This window comes from Arctopsyche grandis, chromosome 5, assembly GCF_051622035.1.
Source record: "Arctopsyche grandis isolate Sample6627 chromosome 5, ASM5162203v2, whole genome shotgun sequence".
In the NCBI taxonomy this organism is placed as follows: domain Eukaryota; kingdom Metazoa; phylum Arthropoda; class Insecta; order Trichoptera; family Hydropsychidae; genus Arctopsyche; species Arctopsyche grandis.
Window position 1 is genome coordinate 3273276 of NC_135359.1, and position 16255 is coordinate 3289530.

The following is a 16255-nucleotide window of genomic DNA, read 5'->3' on the forward strand; positions in this document are numbered from 1 at the left end:
AGTATTTATACAATAAGAATGATAAGTTTTAACCAATCACAGAATTTTGGTAAATAACAAAGTAATTAAGATACAGAGCAACATCCGTGTATAAGACAGTTTTAATATTTGATTTGTGTATCCTTTGAGGGTATCGAGACATTTTTGAGTAGATACACAATTAATCATAAAGATAAATAGTGATAATAATATTTTGAGGGTTAAACGTATCGTGAGACAAAATGCACAATTAATCATGAAGATAAATAGTGATAATAATATTTGAGGGTTAAACGTGTCGTGGGACAAAATGCAGCTATAGCAATAAAGATTATTAAAAGTAATACTTTGTGGTTTCAACAGGTCATTAAGAGGGCTGGACAGCAGCGCCTTGTCCATACAAACGTACTATACTTCTCCCTACCTCAATTATGGCACTAGAGAAGTTATTTTTTAATATGCTATGGATATCCACCATTGTGCATCTATCGTTTTATTTTTTTGATTAATTATTTTTTATAGGAGCTAGGAGCCGCCAAACATCTATAAAATCGCCTCTTTTTTACACCCACGAAAAGAGTCTAGCGTGGTTATTTAACGGTCGATTTAAAAAAAAATACGCCGATAGATGCACAGAAAATATCTTTCTCATACCGATGATTTTTTTTAAAAAATTGGTCCAGTTTTGGAGGAGAAAATAGTAGAATACGAAACCTCGATTTTGTCAATTTAAAACACGTTTTATCTGGTTGAAGCGCAACTGTCATTCACATTCACTCAATATATATATTGATATATATTGTCGCATTCACTCAATATATACATACCAGTGGCGGCTCGTGCCAATTTTTAGTGGAGGGGCTGCACTGAAAAAATTTCATGATTCATGTCATAACAGGACAAGATAAGCATAGTTTTTGGCTTACGACCACTTACATGTGGATTTAAGTATTATTGAAAAAAAACTAGCAAAATTCACCACCCATTAAAGGGGTGGTGAAAATTTGAAAAAAAGCTTCTATTTAAAATTACATTCCATTATTCGGTCCGGTATTTCCCCAACCATTTATTTTTCTATGCTAATCATAGAATTTATACACTCTATGCAACTTTTTCGGTAAGTTCTAGTCGCGAAAAGTGTACATTTTGTAAATATTTTACTGAGTTATTTTGTTCTTCCATTTTTAAAAGAAAAAAATCTTAATATATTTAAATAAAAATTACGAGAAAAAGTTAAACAGGAGTAAACAAATAGGCTTTCAGAAGAATACAAAAGTTTGTTGTTATCAAAATGAAAACGACTCACTGGAGATTTGATGAGGGCTCGTACACAAACAATTAAGAGTAACGAAAACGTATAAAAGAAACGAATAAAGCTGTGATTGTGCGAGCCAACGAATCAACTGAAAGAATAAACGCGCAACATCTTAAACAAAGTGATAGTTGAATCGCGACAGTGCTGCCGATATGGCTTTTTCCGTGACCAGGTCTGAAATAAACTCAGCCCAGAGGCAACGAACTGGCAGAGTGAGTGAAAGAGAAAGAGCTATCTGCAGTAGCAAATAGCTCTTTCTCTTTCTAGTTCCGAAACTCCGGGCTGCGCGGCGTTCAGGGCGGCGCTGTAACACTTCACAGCCAGTACAGCAACATTTTAATTCATCTGTCACCATACAAGTTAGTGGGGTCTTAGAAACAGTCAACATTACTTACAAGATCACCCTTTTGGATACGGGTGATATTGTAAGTAATATTTACTCTGTCGAAGGCCCTCAATAGGCCCTTAATAAATAAAATATTAAATGTATTATTATAAATATATTTTAGAATTTTATAGGAGGGGCTGCAGCCCGGCAGCCCATTAGGACGAGCCGCCACTGATACATACACTCAATATATATATATCGAAGAAAGGAACGGTAACAAAATTAAAGTTTCGGGTGTACAGCCCTCTTAACTGTGTCGTCTTATATAACAATCATGTTAGAAACTCGTATAAATTATAATAGATAAGAAGTTAAGTAGATAGAGTTGAACAGAATAGTTGATTGTACAGTGTGGAAGCAATAAAGATATTGAAAGTCTCATAAATAATGAGGGATAACTTTAAGAGATAACATCATAAGTAGTTAAAAATGAAACGGGTGTTCAAACTTAAGGTTAAAGGGTATTATACATAAGTATATACATAGGTTGTAAGATCGTACCACATAACAATACTATAATAGTATTCATACTCCATTCGCACATGCGCATTTACGCATTCATGCGCGTCCATATAGAATGTACCAAAGAATACTATCCGCACTTGCATGACACCTGCAGGATACGTGTCGTGCTGGATAGGTATGAACAGACCTTGACGCGTAGCTACGAATGCACGTGTATGCATTCATATTGTAAGTACTCGACAATACGACATAAGTAATATTGCGCCATATCGTCATGGCCTGTAATGTATAAGTAAGCCGATTTTGTCTTGCATTCGGCCAAAGTGCTGTAAACGTGACGTGACCACGACATGTAGGTAGATATGAATAGAAATGTAATAAAATGACATATTTGAAACGGAGTCGTGCAGTGCTGTTAAGTATGAACAGACCTTTATTCTTAATGAAATATAATTAGTTAAATACATATATAACATAAATTTGTTACACTAAAATAATTAAAAATATTATTCTTTTCATACATACTGCAAATAAATCTTGATGAATTACAATATGTATACATACATAATTAAGGTGATTTTTAAAATTTTTTAATTATATTATTTAATAAAAACTTCCCTGTACATGTACATATGGACAGTTAAACAAAAAATATACACAAATACATAAGTATGTATGTAGATTTAATTTATAAACGTTCTTTTTATAAAATATTTATAACAATCTATAGAAGTGACAGTTGCAATAGACTGATTTATTATGTATTCCAAATTAAGACAATTTATTGGATCCGCCAGCAAGTTTCTAGCAGAAAATTTGACCTTCGAAAAGATGCGTTTTTGCTCTCTTAATGCTTCGTTATTTGAATAGGATCCATTGACTGCCAAAGAATATTCATTACATACCTATACATACTGGATCTAATTAGATTTTTTAGGTATGATTTAAAATAAAAATTATACTTGAATGATTTTATCACTGTGAGATTTAATGTGTGAAACAAGACTTCGTTTTTGAGCAAAATTTTTTAAACAAAAATCACATTTATATGGTTTTTTCCCAGTATGAGACCTTTCATGTACAGTCAAGTCCCATTTTTGAATAAATAATTTAAAACATATATCACATTTGTATGGTTTTTCCTTCGTATGGTATCTTTTATGTCTTGTGAGATCAGATTTTTTAACAAATGATTTTAAACAAATATCACAAGTATATGGCTTCTCTCCGGTGTGCGATTTCTCATGTCTCCCAAGGCTAGATTTTTGTGTAAATGATTTCGAACAAATGATACATTTATATGGTTTTACCCCAGCGTGAGATTTTATATGTACAATGAGATTATTTTTTAAAGCAAATGATTTTAAACAAATGTCACATTTGTAAGGCCTTTCCCCACTACGAGACTTTTTATGTCTCACAAGGCTAGATTTTTGAGCAAATCCTTTTAAACAAATATCGCATGTGAACGAGTTTTCCCCAGTATGAGAATTTTCACGTCTCGCATAGTCGGATTGAGTAAATGACTTTTCGTAAATACCACATTTGTCTAGCATTTTCCTAGTATGACTTTTTTCATGTCTTGTAAGGTCAGACTTTTTAAAAAATGATTTTATACAAATATCACAAGTATATGGCCTCTCCCCGGTGTGCGATTTCTCATGTCTCCCAAGGCTAGATTTTTGTGTAAATGATTTCGAACAAATGATACATTTAAATGGTTTTACCCCAGCGTGAGATTTTATATGTACAATGAGATTATTTTTTAAAGCAAATGATTTTAAACAAATGTCACAGTTGTAAGCCCTATCCCCACTTTGAGACTTTTTATGTCTCACAAGGCTAGATTTTTGAGCAAATCCTTTTAAACAAATATCGCATGTGAACGGTTTTTCCCCAGTATGAGAATTTTCATGTCTCGCATAGTCGGATTGAGTAAATGACTTTTCGTAAATACCACATTTGTCTAGCATTTTCCTAGTATGACATTTTTCATGTCTTGTAAGGTCAGACTTTTTAAAAAATGATTTTATACAAATCCGACATTTGTGTAATTTCATCCTAGAGTGAGATTTTACGTGTACAGTAAAATTATATTTTCCAGCAAATGATCTTGAACAAATATCACATTTGTAAGATTTTTTTTCATTATGAGATTGTATATGTACAACAAGATGACTTTTTAGAGCAAACGAGTTTAAACAAATATCACAAGTATATGGCCTCTCCCCGGTGTGCGATTTCTCATGTCTCCCAAGGCTAGATTTTTGTGTAAATGATTTCGAACAAATGATACATTTATATGGTTTTACCCCAGCGTGAGATTTTATATGTACAATGAGATTATTTTTTAAAGCAAATGATTTCGAACAAATATCGCATTTGTGTGGCTTTTTCCCGGAATGACATTTCATATGTACAAAAATATGACTTTTTAAGGCAAATGATTTCAGACAAATATCACATTTAAATGGCCTTTCTCCAGTATGCGAACTTTCATGTCTTAAAAGTGAAGATTTTGAAGCGAATGATTTCAAACAAATGTCACATTTATGTGGTTTTACCGCACCATTGGAATTTAAATGTATATTTTGTTGAGAATCACAAAACCCTAAGGCAGTCGTCGATCCCAATTCACTCGCTTCATTAACAACAGACGAATCAACAACCAACTCATTCTCCCATATTAAATCGTCCAGTATCACTTCCTCTAACTTAAAATCCAATCGCTCACATAGCCTCAGCTTCGACGATTCAACACTTTGAAGGCAAACGTTCCGAAAACTGTTGAGTGATTCCAGATTGTTGACACAGGCAAGGCAAATAATATCTGGCAATCCATCATCTTGTTTAATCTACAAATATAAATGGTAGTAGAATGAGTGGATTTTGACGACAATATGCAAGTTAAAAGCAGCTTAAACCGACCAGCAGCTGACAACAGGTCAAAATGCGTTGTGTCAGTCGGTGAGAATTGTCATGGATGGAGACGGTTGGATTGGAACGAAGGCAAAGTCTGCACTCCATAACGGAAAATATAACCTCACATCCTTTTCAAACGTCACTCGCTAGCTGTCAAAGATATGGCTTCTTCTTCTTCTTTAGATTTGGCCTATACACATTTGCCATATACAACTATGTCACAAATCATTAGATTAGAAAAAGATATTTTAAGTCGTTGACACCTAAACAATAAAAAGTCAGACTGGAAGAGAACAAATCCAAAATTCACACTCTACCGTGTAAAATATTACTCCACCCAGTATTCAATTATTATTTTGTGGACTCGTAGGAATATTGGTAGTTGATATCGATGGCTTAGTGCACAGATATTGTATGTCCATTTTTGAATTTCAATCGAATTTTAAGTTTGTAGGTGCTGGAATAATTCAGTATTTACAAACTTAAAATTCGATACAAATTCAAAGATGGACTTACAATATCTGTACACTAAGCCATCGATATAGAGACTGTATAGTGAATGTAACAATCATTAAGGCCAAACAACTTGTTTGGGAAGTGAATGCAAGGCACCAGGTCCCATACATGAAAGAAACCCTGAAAAATGAAAAATAGTTAAATAAATGTCAAAAGTCGAAAAAAATAGATTTTTTTACAAAACTGGAATTTAAATAATGATGTAGGTAATTTATTGCAATGAATGTTATGAAACACAAATACTTTGAATTAAATATTATCGTCTCAGGTACTAGGTATATTCATAAATACTCGAATTTGATTTTTTTGCATATCATTTATGGCATAATAAATAATTTCAATCCCAATTCAGATTTTTTGAGGCCCAAGATTTGTTTTGCACCAGGGCTCCCATCTAGAGAAAACAGATCTTGCTCCCATTTTCTATATTTTATTTAGGTACATATATTAAAAGTTGGCTTGTACTGTTTTTAAAACCAGTTTTTTTTACATACCTCCTTTATTTATTTACGCTAAAGCGCCAAACGCACTTGCGATTTTCTGTCGCGCGATCACTTAGTCGCAAAAATAGAACACAGTACGACCGCACGCATATGCGACCAAAAAATCGCAGCTACTAAAAAGATACAACCAGCCTCTATAAGCAACGTGATTGTCACAAAATATAATGCGTCATATGAACCCGCGTGCATTTGCTGCGGCTGATTTGATAAATTTCTTGGGATTACTTATAAAATCGAGATGATATTTATGAAATAGTCCTTTTAGTAGCCTCTGACTAATGAGGGGATGTATCCAATATTGTTGTTTACGCTTTTCTTTTGCTTTTAAACGCAACAACAAAGCCACAACACAACGCGTTTCTGTAAAATCCATTTTAAAAGTGATAAAGTTGCGACTGTTTAGTCGCAAGTGCGTGCACTGTAATATTTTTGAGCGAAAAAACAGAAAATTGCAAGTGCGTTTGGGGCCTAATACTCGAGTGTCTCCGTACTCAAGTGTCGTGTTTGGACCAAAATATTGAGATCATAACCTAAAAATCGTGTGACTCCTGTCCTGTGAAGTTGTACGTTTTGACGATGTCTGCTGGAAAAGAGTTGATTGTAATTACTTTTTATTTGTCCCATTGGTCTTAGTTTTGCAAAACGAATATAACCTTCATAAGTAAAATTTTGAATATCGCAAAATATTTTTTTGTGCAGTTCAGAAGCTAACTTATGCATAAAATTTGGTAATACAGTATACTCCCGATTATCCGGACTAATTATGGAAAAAGAGATACGGATACTAAAAAGAATGATTTTCTAATTGATAATTTCCTACTTGCCTTATATAGAAACCTTGAATCATATTCTAACCACTAGATGCTTTCTTTATCGACATTTTATGTAAATTTTCCACTGATTCATAATTTGTTCAGATTGCTAAACGTTTGTTAGAATATGGTAGTTCTAAAGATTGAGTTACTTCATATGTATTTTTATTAAAAATATGACTAATATGGTTTAGGTTTTTTGCAGAACTGTTTCCATTTATTATTATATGCTATTTTCATTATGAAGTGAAATTCTAATAAACGGTTACTTAAATTTTTAGGAAGGCGATGATGTTACCATTACATATGAAGATCAGAAGAACATCAATAAGTTCGCCCAGCTTAATGCGAAGCTTGAAGATGTAAAGGAAGATTTGAAAAACAAACAGAATGACATTAAAAATTTAGAAGAAGCTTGTGACGAGTTATCACTTATGGATGAAGAAGAAGATAAAGTTCCATATCTTATTGGAGACATTTTCATATGTCAAAGCGTCGGAGATACTTTGGTATATTTTCATACTTTGTTCATCATGTGCACGTATGTATGTTCATGTTCTTAATTGTTATTGAATATTTTCACAGAAACGACTTGAAGGAGCTAAAACGCAAAAAACAGACGAAATCAAAGACTTGGAGACCCACTCGGATAAGATCAAAAATCAAATGACACAATTAAAAGCTCACTTGTATGGAAAATTCGCCAATAAAATAAATTTGGAGAACGAAGATGATTAAAATCAAATTAATTTATCGTTAATTTATATTTATACTAATATATGTATGTATGCACCCGTGCTCTGATTTATTCCGTCTTGATTCTTATGTATATTTTCAAATGGGACATTTTTTTTAAATTATCCAATCAATTTAAGGTCAATTTAGAATGCAATAGCAGAAAATTATGTTTAGTCCTAAAATCTAAAGAAAGTCATGGTTTTTCGTGGAACGTATCTTCCGCATAAATCGAGTTATGGGTGTGATTTTAACGCCTTACAAGTGTGAAACTCAAATCATGAATATTGTAATTTATTTGAGATATAATAACTACTTTCGATATGTAATTATTATGCAAAAATTATTTATTTAATTGATTGTAAAAAAATAAGATAATTTTGATTATATCTCAAAAAATTGAAACGAAAGCATTTAATTGTACGCTTTATAATATACTACAAATTTATACTTCTTTTTTGCACTTCTTTTTTACATAACTTAGGACCATTGATGTTCTCTGATTCTTTATGTATTTAATTTTTGTTATACAAAGCTATCATCAATAAATTTACTATATTTTGCTTTTACTACTAATTAAGACTAATTTAATTTTTGTATGGAAACTTCATTGAAATAAATATTTTAATATCTGAAAGTAATTTTTCAACAAATTATTTCAAAGAATCCAGGATGTTTGCTAATACAGAAAAACATGTGGTTATAAAAAATATTTAAATAATAAAATCTGTCTTCGTTTTTCATATATTGGCTTATGGTTAGTATTTATTGGAAGTTTTTTCTAACTGATTACAGGTGTGTTATAAATATTTATTTCCCCGGGTGATCATTTATGAAATGAAAGTCACAATAAGCCAGGGTCTTCTCACGATGCATCAACTCAATTTAACGATGCCAACTCGCTTTTCAAATTAAACTTAAATATTTTTATTGATGTTCAGACGCAGTTGTTACACGTTCGCCTCTATTGTGGCTTGTCTCGTTCCGCGAAAGTACGCAGATATGCTTTTGTGGCAGTCAGTGAAAGTTGTCTGAAGAGTGGGATCATTTCACAGAGGCTTTGGTCCGACGTTCGTTTCGGATGATTCTGCTGCATCTTGTCCCAAACGTTTCTTGGGGTCTCCGTAATGCCACTGCGCTTTGGAAGCATCTCGGTGCAGTGACCTCGTGACCTTTCATGAATAGAAAGTGACTGCAGACGCTCAATTATCTGTCGTTTAGCGTAACGCTCATTTTTTACGAATTTCACCATATAATCCCCAACTAATCTCAAGAAGCTACACTGCACAATCTAATGTTTTAACACTGGAGAAATAATCAGTTTCAATTCAGGCAGACCTCAAATCTGGGTCAGATTGAGTGTGACTGGATTCGAATGAAAATACATAAGCAATTCAATTGGGATGGTGCTTTCGAAAGAATGAGCCTATGTAATATCCCGTTACATACGAAGATGAAAACTTTGGATCAATACGTTTCGCTAGTAACGATGTGTGAATGCGAAACTTGGACAGTGAACTGTTGCGTAAAAGTCAATATGGTATGAAAATATGTACGTACATACTACATATGTATGTTTAGAATAATAAGAAGGAATTGGTAGATCAATACATAGACGAGGAGCTTGAACAAATACGTACTTACTGGAGAGAAAGTATTGTCTGAAGGACATCCAAAATTTTATTATAAAGTCTGCATATTTTATTTATTTTTACAATAGGTGACATGACGGGTTACCTCAAGGCGACACTTATGGTCCGATTTTTTGTACTAACAATTCTAAACATTATAATCAATTACACTGAGCAACAAAAAAAATTACCAGAGTGGAGACTAGCCAATCTTTACTAAGTTTGACCCACTGAATTCAAATATGATAATGATTTTTGTTGGTTCATGACCGTTTACGAGATATGAGCGTTTAAAAAAATGCGCGATTTTTACAGTTTTTTGGCTTTTGCGGTCTTTAACTAAAAATCTAGTATTGATGTGCTCAAAGTGAGTATTGGAATCAATAGTCAGATGCTTTTTCTATTGATTGTGATTTTTTATTGTTTTAAAATACTTGTAATTAATTACCTAGCGAATTTTAAAAGTCAAAAATATATATTTTTTTACGGATTTTTTCTCTGCTATTTTGCGTTTATTTGGCCAGTTTTTTATTTCACCACGTTTATAAGGATTGGTTTTCTATCTCAATATTTTTTTATCTAAACGTACTAACTCGAGCGGTAATTGCGTTAGAAAGACTTTCGAGAAGAGAGCACATTTATTTCGATAGCATATTTATAACAATCAACAGTTTCGAGAAGCTAGAAACTCGAATTTCCGGGAGGATGTCGATTTATTGGATTCGTCACAAAAATTAAGCTAGATAATTGGCAACTCTAGCAGGAGACTGCTGATCTGGGTTTTAATAACCACCCAGATCTCGCCAAAAGAATCGAATAATTACTCGATTCCAGCCGGAACTCGAACCTACGGCCTTTCTACTGGTATAAATTAGCTCTACTAGTGAGCTTCTATAAAAATATCTTCACCATTATTATCTGAATACAATCAACAAAGTCTGCATTCACTGATTCTTGATTTTTATATAAAAATACCTTTTGGGAACCCTGTGGTCAAATTAATGGCACAAACAGATAGTAGTCGACGCTATGCATAGCTTTTTTTACTCTATTTATGTTTTTAAATAGGTTTAAAAGCTTAAAAAAGTCTGACGACGAGTGACTAGAGCTGCGTTATAGAGCTGCGTTTCTACCTTAATTGATATTGTTGCGTAGGGGTGGGTGGAGGATCCAAGTAAAAGGCTAATGTCGTTTCACAGCATTTATTGGCGACTAAGGAGATACACGCACTGGCAGTGCTCCGTACAGAATGTCTTGATATGGTCCAAGTACCTCCTTATAAAGGACAGGTCGTTCAGGGCATCTTCGACGTCCGGTTACTTCCCCATTGTTTAGTTACGTACTCAGATATGCAGTCTCACGTTTTGGCGTTCTCAGTTCCACGGGAATGCAACCGCTAAGTGCATTCGGGGGTCGGGTTAGCCGACTTGCACTTAAGCCTGGAGATAATCCTCGAAACCAATTATAACGGCGGCTCCTTTTAGCATACGCTACAATATTTTATGACTGTGAATATTGGTGAGACATTAGTCCTATGTATATTTGCACGTGCATTCTGACTGACTCGGCCAGGTCGACCCCCTATGGCGACTTCACAGCAAAATTCGTCGATGCGTCGATCTTAATTTGTTCGTTTCTTAAGTTGTGTTGGGGTCATCAATTTAAGGGCGACAAAGTGCATCAATGCTATAATATATGTACATACTTAATATAATATGATATTCGAAGACCTTCGCATTAATTCGACATAAACGATATGAAGGTGATCTAATTTTTTTAAAGATAAAATCATACTTAACACTATTGCACACTGACAATGGTTAACGGTTTTTTGCATTTATAAATCATAAAAAAGTACTTCAGAAAATTTGATACTCTTTTTATCTCCATCAAGAACACAATGAAAATGGTCACTATGACCCAGTTGTAAATTGCATGCATTTTATAGGTATACATATTTCAGGAATACAAAACGCAACTAAGTATTATGTTACATACGCAATGTACGTGTACTGATCATACAAAACGATATGAAGAACGGTTTCATATGCGTTTGGGAAAACCAGATTTAATTTGAATAAGTTTTAATCCCCTCGATAACCTTGCAAACGTTGTTATGACTGAATTTGAAACAATCATATGCATGTATGTAAGTGGAAGAAACAACTTCCCATTTTGAGCCAATTCAAAGGTGAAGAAGAGCAACTGGTCGTCTTCAATATAATTTCATGCAACACTTCTCGCTCAGGTGAAAGTCTACATTTTGTGACTGTTACGTATGTATACAAGTACATATGTGAATCAACCATAATTGTCGGCAACCAATGAGCCATAGCTCTTATATTTCATTCCAGTCATCTTGGCAGTGGGAAAACTCCCAATCTAGATTTCTATTGGTTGAACCTCCAAACCAGTGATTTCTATTAGTTAGAAAATCTTAGCTGGTTAATAGGATTTGCACATTTTCCTTCCTACCATGGAATAAAGTGTATACTGGGGGTCACTTATGGGATCCCTGGCTATGAAATTTGTTGTACTTGGAGACGATACCACTGGCAGACTTTTGTCGTACAAGAAAACTATTTGGCCACTTGAAATTTTGCGAAAACATTGAAAAAAAAAACTTTGCAGGCTGAATTGCAAAAGGAAAACTTTGAAAATGTGAGAGAGGTAATTATCTATGTTGTGGCTGAAAATTATAAATATAATGGCCAATTTAATGCACTAGAATGCATTACGCACAGACGCGTATATGTACTATGATGAATTCAGCTAGTTAATGTACGTACTATTAAATTTCACCGTATTTTGTACATCTCTGGTGTTTTACGCGTGTTATTTTTTTTTGCAGTACGTAGGTACTTGCGGCGAAAGTCTCGTTGAAATAATGATCTCAGAATAAAAAAAATGACGATTTAGATAATTTAATTTTTGTGTTGATTTAAATTTTAATCGTGCGAGCGGTCCAACTAAGTATTGAAAAGACGTTGGAAAATATTCGGAAAATCGTACACTTATTATTTCCGCATGTGTAATTCTAGGTAATCGTCAATTAGGATGTAATTTCGCAATAATTTGTTGTTACGTACATATAGCTTGTTCGGTTATATTTATCAAAACAAAAAAAAAAGATGATTCGTATTAATCATTTCATTGTACAATGAGTAATCTGTTTGAAATATGTGAGAAAAGCTTTTTGTTCCAACATCAAAAAATTTAAAACAGGAAATTCACATACACGTTATATATGGTTGAATTATTTCAATCGAGAACTTCTAAACAAAAAGGCGATTGCCTAGGGCGCTGGTTTAAATGGGGCGCTTAAAATATTCATAAATGTAATATGGTATGCTTATTTACAATGTTTTGCATGATGGGTTTCTATAGAATGCATCTTTAATAAAATAATGATGTTAGACAGACTTTCTTTCTTTCACCTCACCTTTAACTCATTCCACTCGAAAATACTCCACTGGTTCACTACGTATACATATTGCATATTTATTTTATTTTACGTAGATATATACCAGGAAGGCTTGACAGGAAAACCCCAATGCGCCTTCCTGGACAAATAATTACAAACAATGCAGCATTTATCATTACATAAATCAATGTATTTCCAGAAGCTGAAGAACACGAAATAACAATTTATTACAGAATTAATCCATTGAGACATCTATGGATTTAGATTTTGTACATAATTTTTAAAAATTATACACACAATAAATACAGAAGATTTGTGACAACAGGAAAGATGATTTTTTGCCAATTTTGAGGAACCGTTTCAACAATTATCAGATAAAATTGGCAAACTCTGATAAGAAACGATCGATTTAGAGTCACAAATACCCCCAAATCTAACCAGCAGTATGGCGGATCGAACCCACTGATCTCTTTGTGCTAAATATACACGCTACCATTAAACCATACTGCTGGCTAAAATATACATATGTATATGCCTTCAACATTTAATTGACTAAAATACATATGTATAACGACAACTTTCATGAATTTCCTTCAATATATTGATACCTATAATATCATTTGCTGTCAAGCGTCAGTAAAAAAGAAAATCTTTTAGCCTTTTGAAAGGAATATGTTCTTATTTGTGCATACATATATGTACATATATTGGAAAGGATGATATGTTTGAAAGTTTGGTTGATTACATTGAGCAACAATTTTTTTTTTTAAAGGAGTAGAGACTACTTAATCTTTGTTAAATTTGACCCACTAAATTTGAATTTGACATTGATTTTTGTTTACAAGATATGAACGTATAAAAAATACGCATTTTTTTCTTTTGCAGTCTTAAACTCAATATATAGTATTGCTGTGATTTATATTGAGATTTAAAACCAACCCTTGTAAAGATAGAATTGCTCAAGAATAGCTCAAGAAAAAAATTCAATAAATAGAAAAAATATCTGACTATTGTTTTCAATACTCACTTTTGTCACAGAAATATTAAATTTTGAGCTATATAGACTGCAAAAGCCAAAAATCTGTAAAAATTACGCATCTTTTTAAACGGTCATATCTCACAAAATAAAAACAACAAAAATCATTGTCATATTCGAATTCAATAGGTACATTTTAGTAAAGATTGATTAGTCTCCGCGGTAAGCAAGTTAAAAAAGATATTATTTCCCAGTGTTATTTATTGTTCATTATTATATGGTATACTGTCATTCTGAATTCTTGTAAGAGTATCTGACCATTTGTTAAAAAAACCTGACCATTTAATTTGTTGCCCGATTAATCACTTGAAGATTGATGATACCATATTTGAATGCACCTTTCTCCACACGAGGCAGATGAAAAAAGCTAATTTCATTCAAAATACATTAAATTTGTATTGTAATCGCATTTAAATCTAAACAGCAGCTAAAGCAAACTTCAAAATAACCAAAAAAATATTTGAAAGCAATCTATGTATAGGTGCACATGTACCGATGAATTTATATGTTAATAAAGAACTATGCTGATTAGCTTTATATATTACTAGTTTTGTGCCCGATGAAATATCATCGCATGAGTTATGGCATATTAAGTTATTAAATTAAAATAGATCAACAAGCAGTGCACAATCTGTTTAAAGTAACTGATGGTGAATTTTACTTAAAAACTTCCCACCTCTTAATGATGACAGCGAAAAATTTATAAATTTTATTGGTTTTAATCATATAATTTTGTTTTATTGTTTACACACTGTAAACATATATACATACATGAATAAGAGAGAATTCTCAGCAAATAGGTTGAAAAGTGGCACCGACGTTCAAAAGATCGAAAAAGACGGCAGTCTTCTAGCCCTATTGGCATAGATCAATTACACAATGAGGATGGATTCAAAATATGTATAATAATGTATGTACATACATATAGTCCATACACGTATATTACAAATAGGTTGGAAAATAAGAGAAGTTTTTAAAAAAGTTATTTAAAAAAAATTACGGAACAAATTAAAAAATCAGTGAAAAAGGCGCGCTTCGTGGCGCCCCCCCCCCGCATTGCGGGGTCTGCGGGCGCGGTAGCTACGCCACCGTGTGGTATTGAAAGTAAATTTTAACAAAAGTATAAATTTTTGTTATATTATTATTATTATATTTTAAATATTTTTAGACTATCCGTGATAGAATTTGTAAAATCGAGAAAAGGAAAAGAAAAATATATTAAAATACAATTGATTTTGGAGTTTTGTATATTTTAAATTATTATTATTGATTACTGATTTTTTATTATTGATTATTGATTATTTATAAATAATCTGATATTATTAATATCTGTATTTTTCTGGCTGAAATAAATTAGCACTGATACTGACTGTCAATTTTTATAAAATACCAGCTGAACCCGGCATGCGTTGCAATGCCACAATAATGCATACAATTCCCGTTCCCGTTCCCGTTCTCGTTCCCGTTCCCGTTCCCATTTGTCGGAAAAACTCAGGCAGCGAACACGTTGGTCGCGTCGCGAAAACATTTGAAATTATGTATAGCGTTGCAATGACACTCATTCCCATTTTTCCCGTTTCCGTTTCCGTTTTTGGGTGATTTTTAACAGTAATCGTCCTGGACATGCATACAACAAATCCTGAAAGTTCCATCGTAATCGGTTCAGTGGTTTAGGAGCCTATTCGAGACACACAGACGGACATTCATTTTTATATACATACATATGTATATAGATTTTTAAAAAATATAAAATTTTGTATATAAATTGAAATTCAATATGCTCTATCACACTTAATTTAGTATTATTTATTACTTTATTATTAATTATTAATTATTTATTACTATTTTTAAACAATTCTTACCCATGGCGGGGGTTATTTGCACGGGGGCTTTTTGCACGGTTGGTTAATGCCCAGGGGGTTTTTGACTGGGGGTATGTGTCCGGCGGGTATGTAAACAGGGGTAAGTGTCCTAGAACCATTTTTATATACATATTTATTTATTTATTTATTTATTTAACATATTAGCCACAGTGACATTACAGAGATCTCCAACGCGTCGCTGTGGCCGGTCATTCAGTAATAATAACATGATAACAGTAATAATAACTTATAATAATAACAATATTAACACAACATCATTAAAATCATAAAATCATAAAAAAAAAGAAAAAACATAGATAAAGTAATAACAATCATTAATATTTATAATAGGCAAAATCAACCACTGGCATTCCTCAATAACCACTCAACCAGATTAGTATATTTTATATTGAAGAGGTCAATTTCACCAGAAATCCTGTTAAGCAGATATGTATATCGCTCTAGATATAGGAGCCGTTGACAACATATTTGTGCGAGCCACAGGAGGAACAAACAAATCACGATTTCTCAAGTCCCTGAATTTACAAGGTGCATTAAACCTAAATTCCTTTAGAACCTGAGGATTGTGTATTATCCCATTCAACAGTTTAAAAAAGTATCTTCCCAGTAACATATTCCGACGAGACTCCAATGAGTTGAAACCTAA

General features: G+C 32.9%; 1 protein-coding gene across 1 annotated transcript; it reads left to right on the plus strand.

The window, feature by feature from the left end:
• The first annotated feature begins 6551 nt into the window (after positions 1 to 6551).
• Positions 6552 to 7967, plus strand: Pfdn4 (prefoldin subunit 4). Its single transcript, XM_077430625.1, has 3 exons — positions 6552 to 6688; positions 7182 to 7409; positions 7486 to 7967. Exons 1-3 carry the CDS (start codon positions 6665 to 6667, stop codon positions 7636 to 7638), a joined length of 405 nt encoding a protein of 134 aa, XP_077286751.1. The 5' UTR covers positions 6552 to 6664; the 3' UTR covers positions 7639 to 7967.
• The last annotated feature ends 8288 nt before the right edge of the window (positions 7968 to 16255 follow it).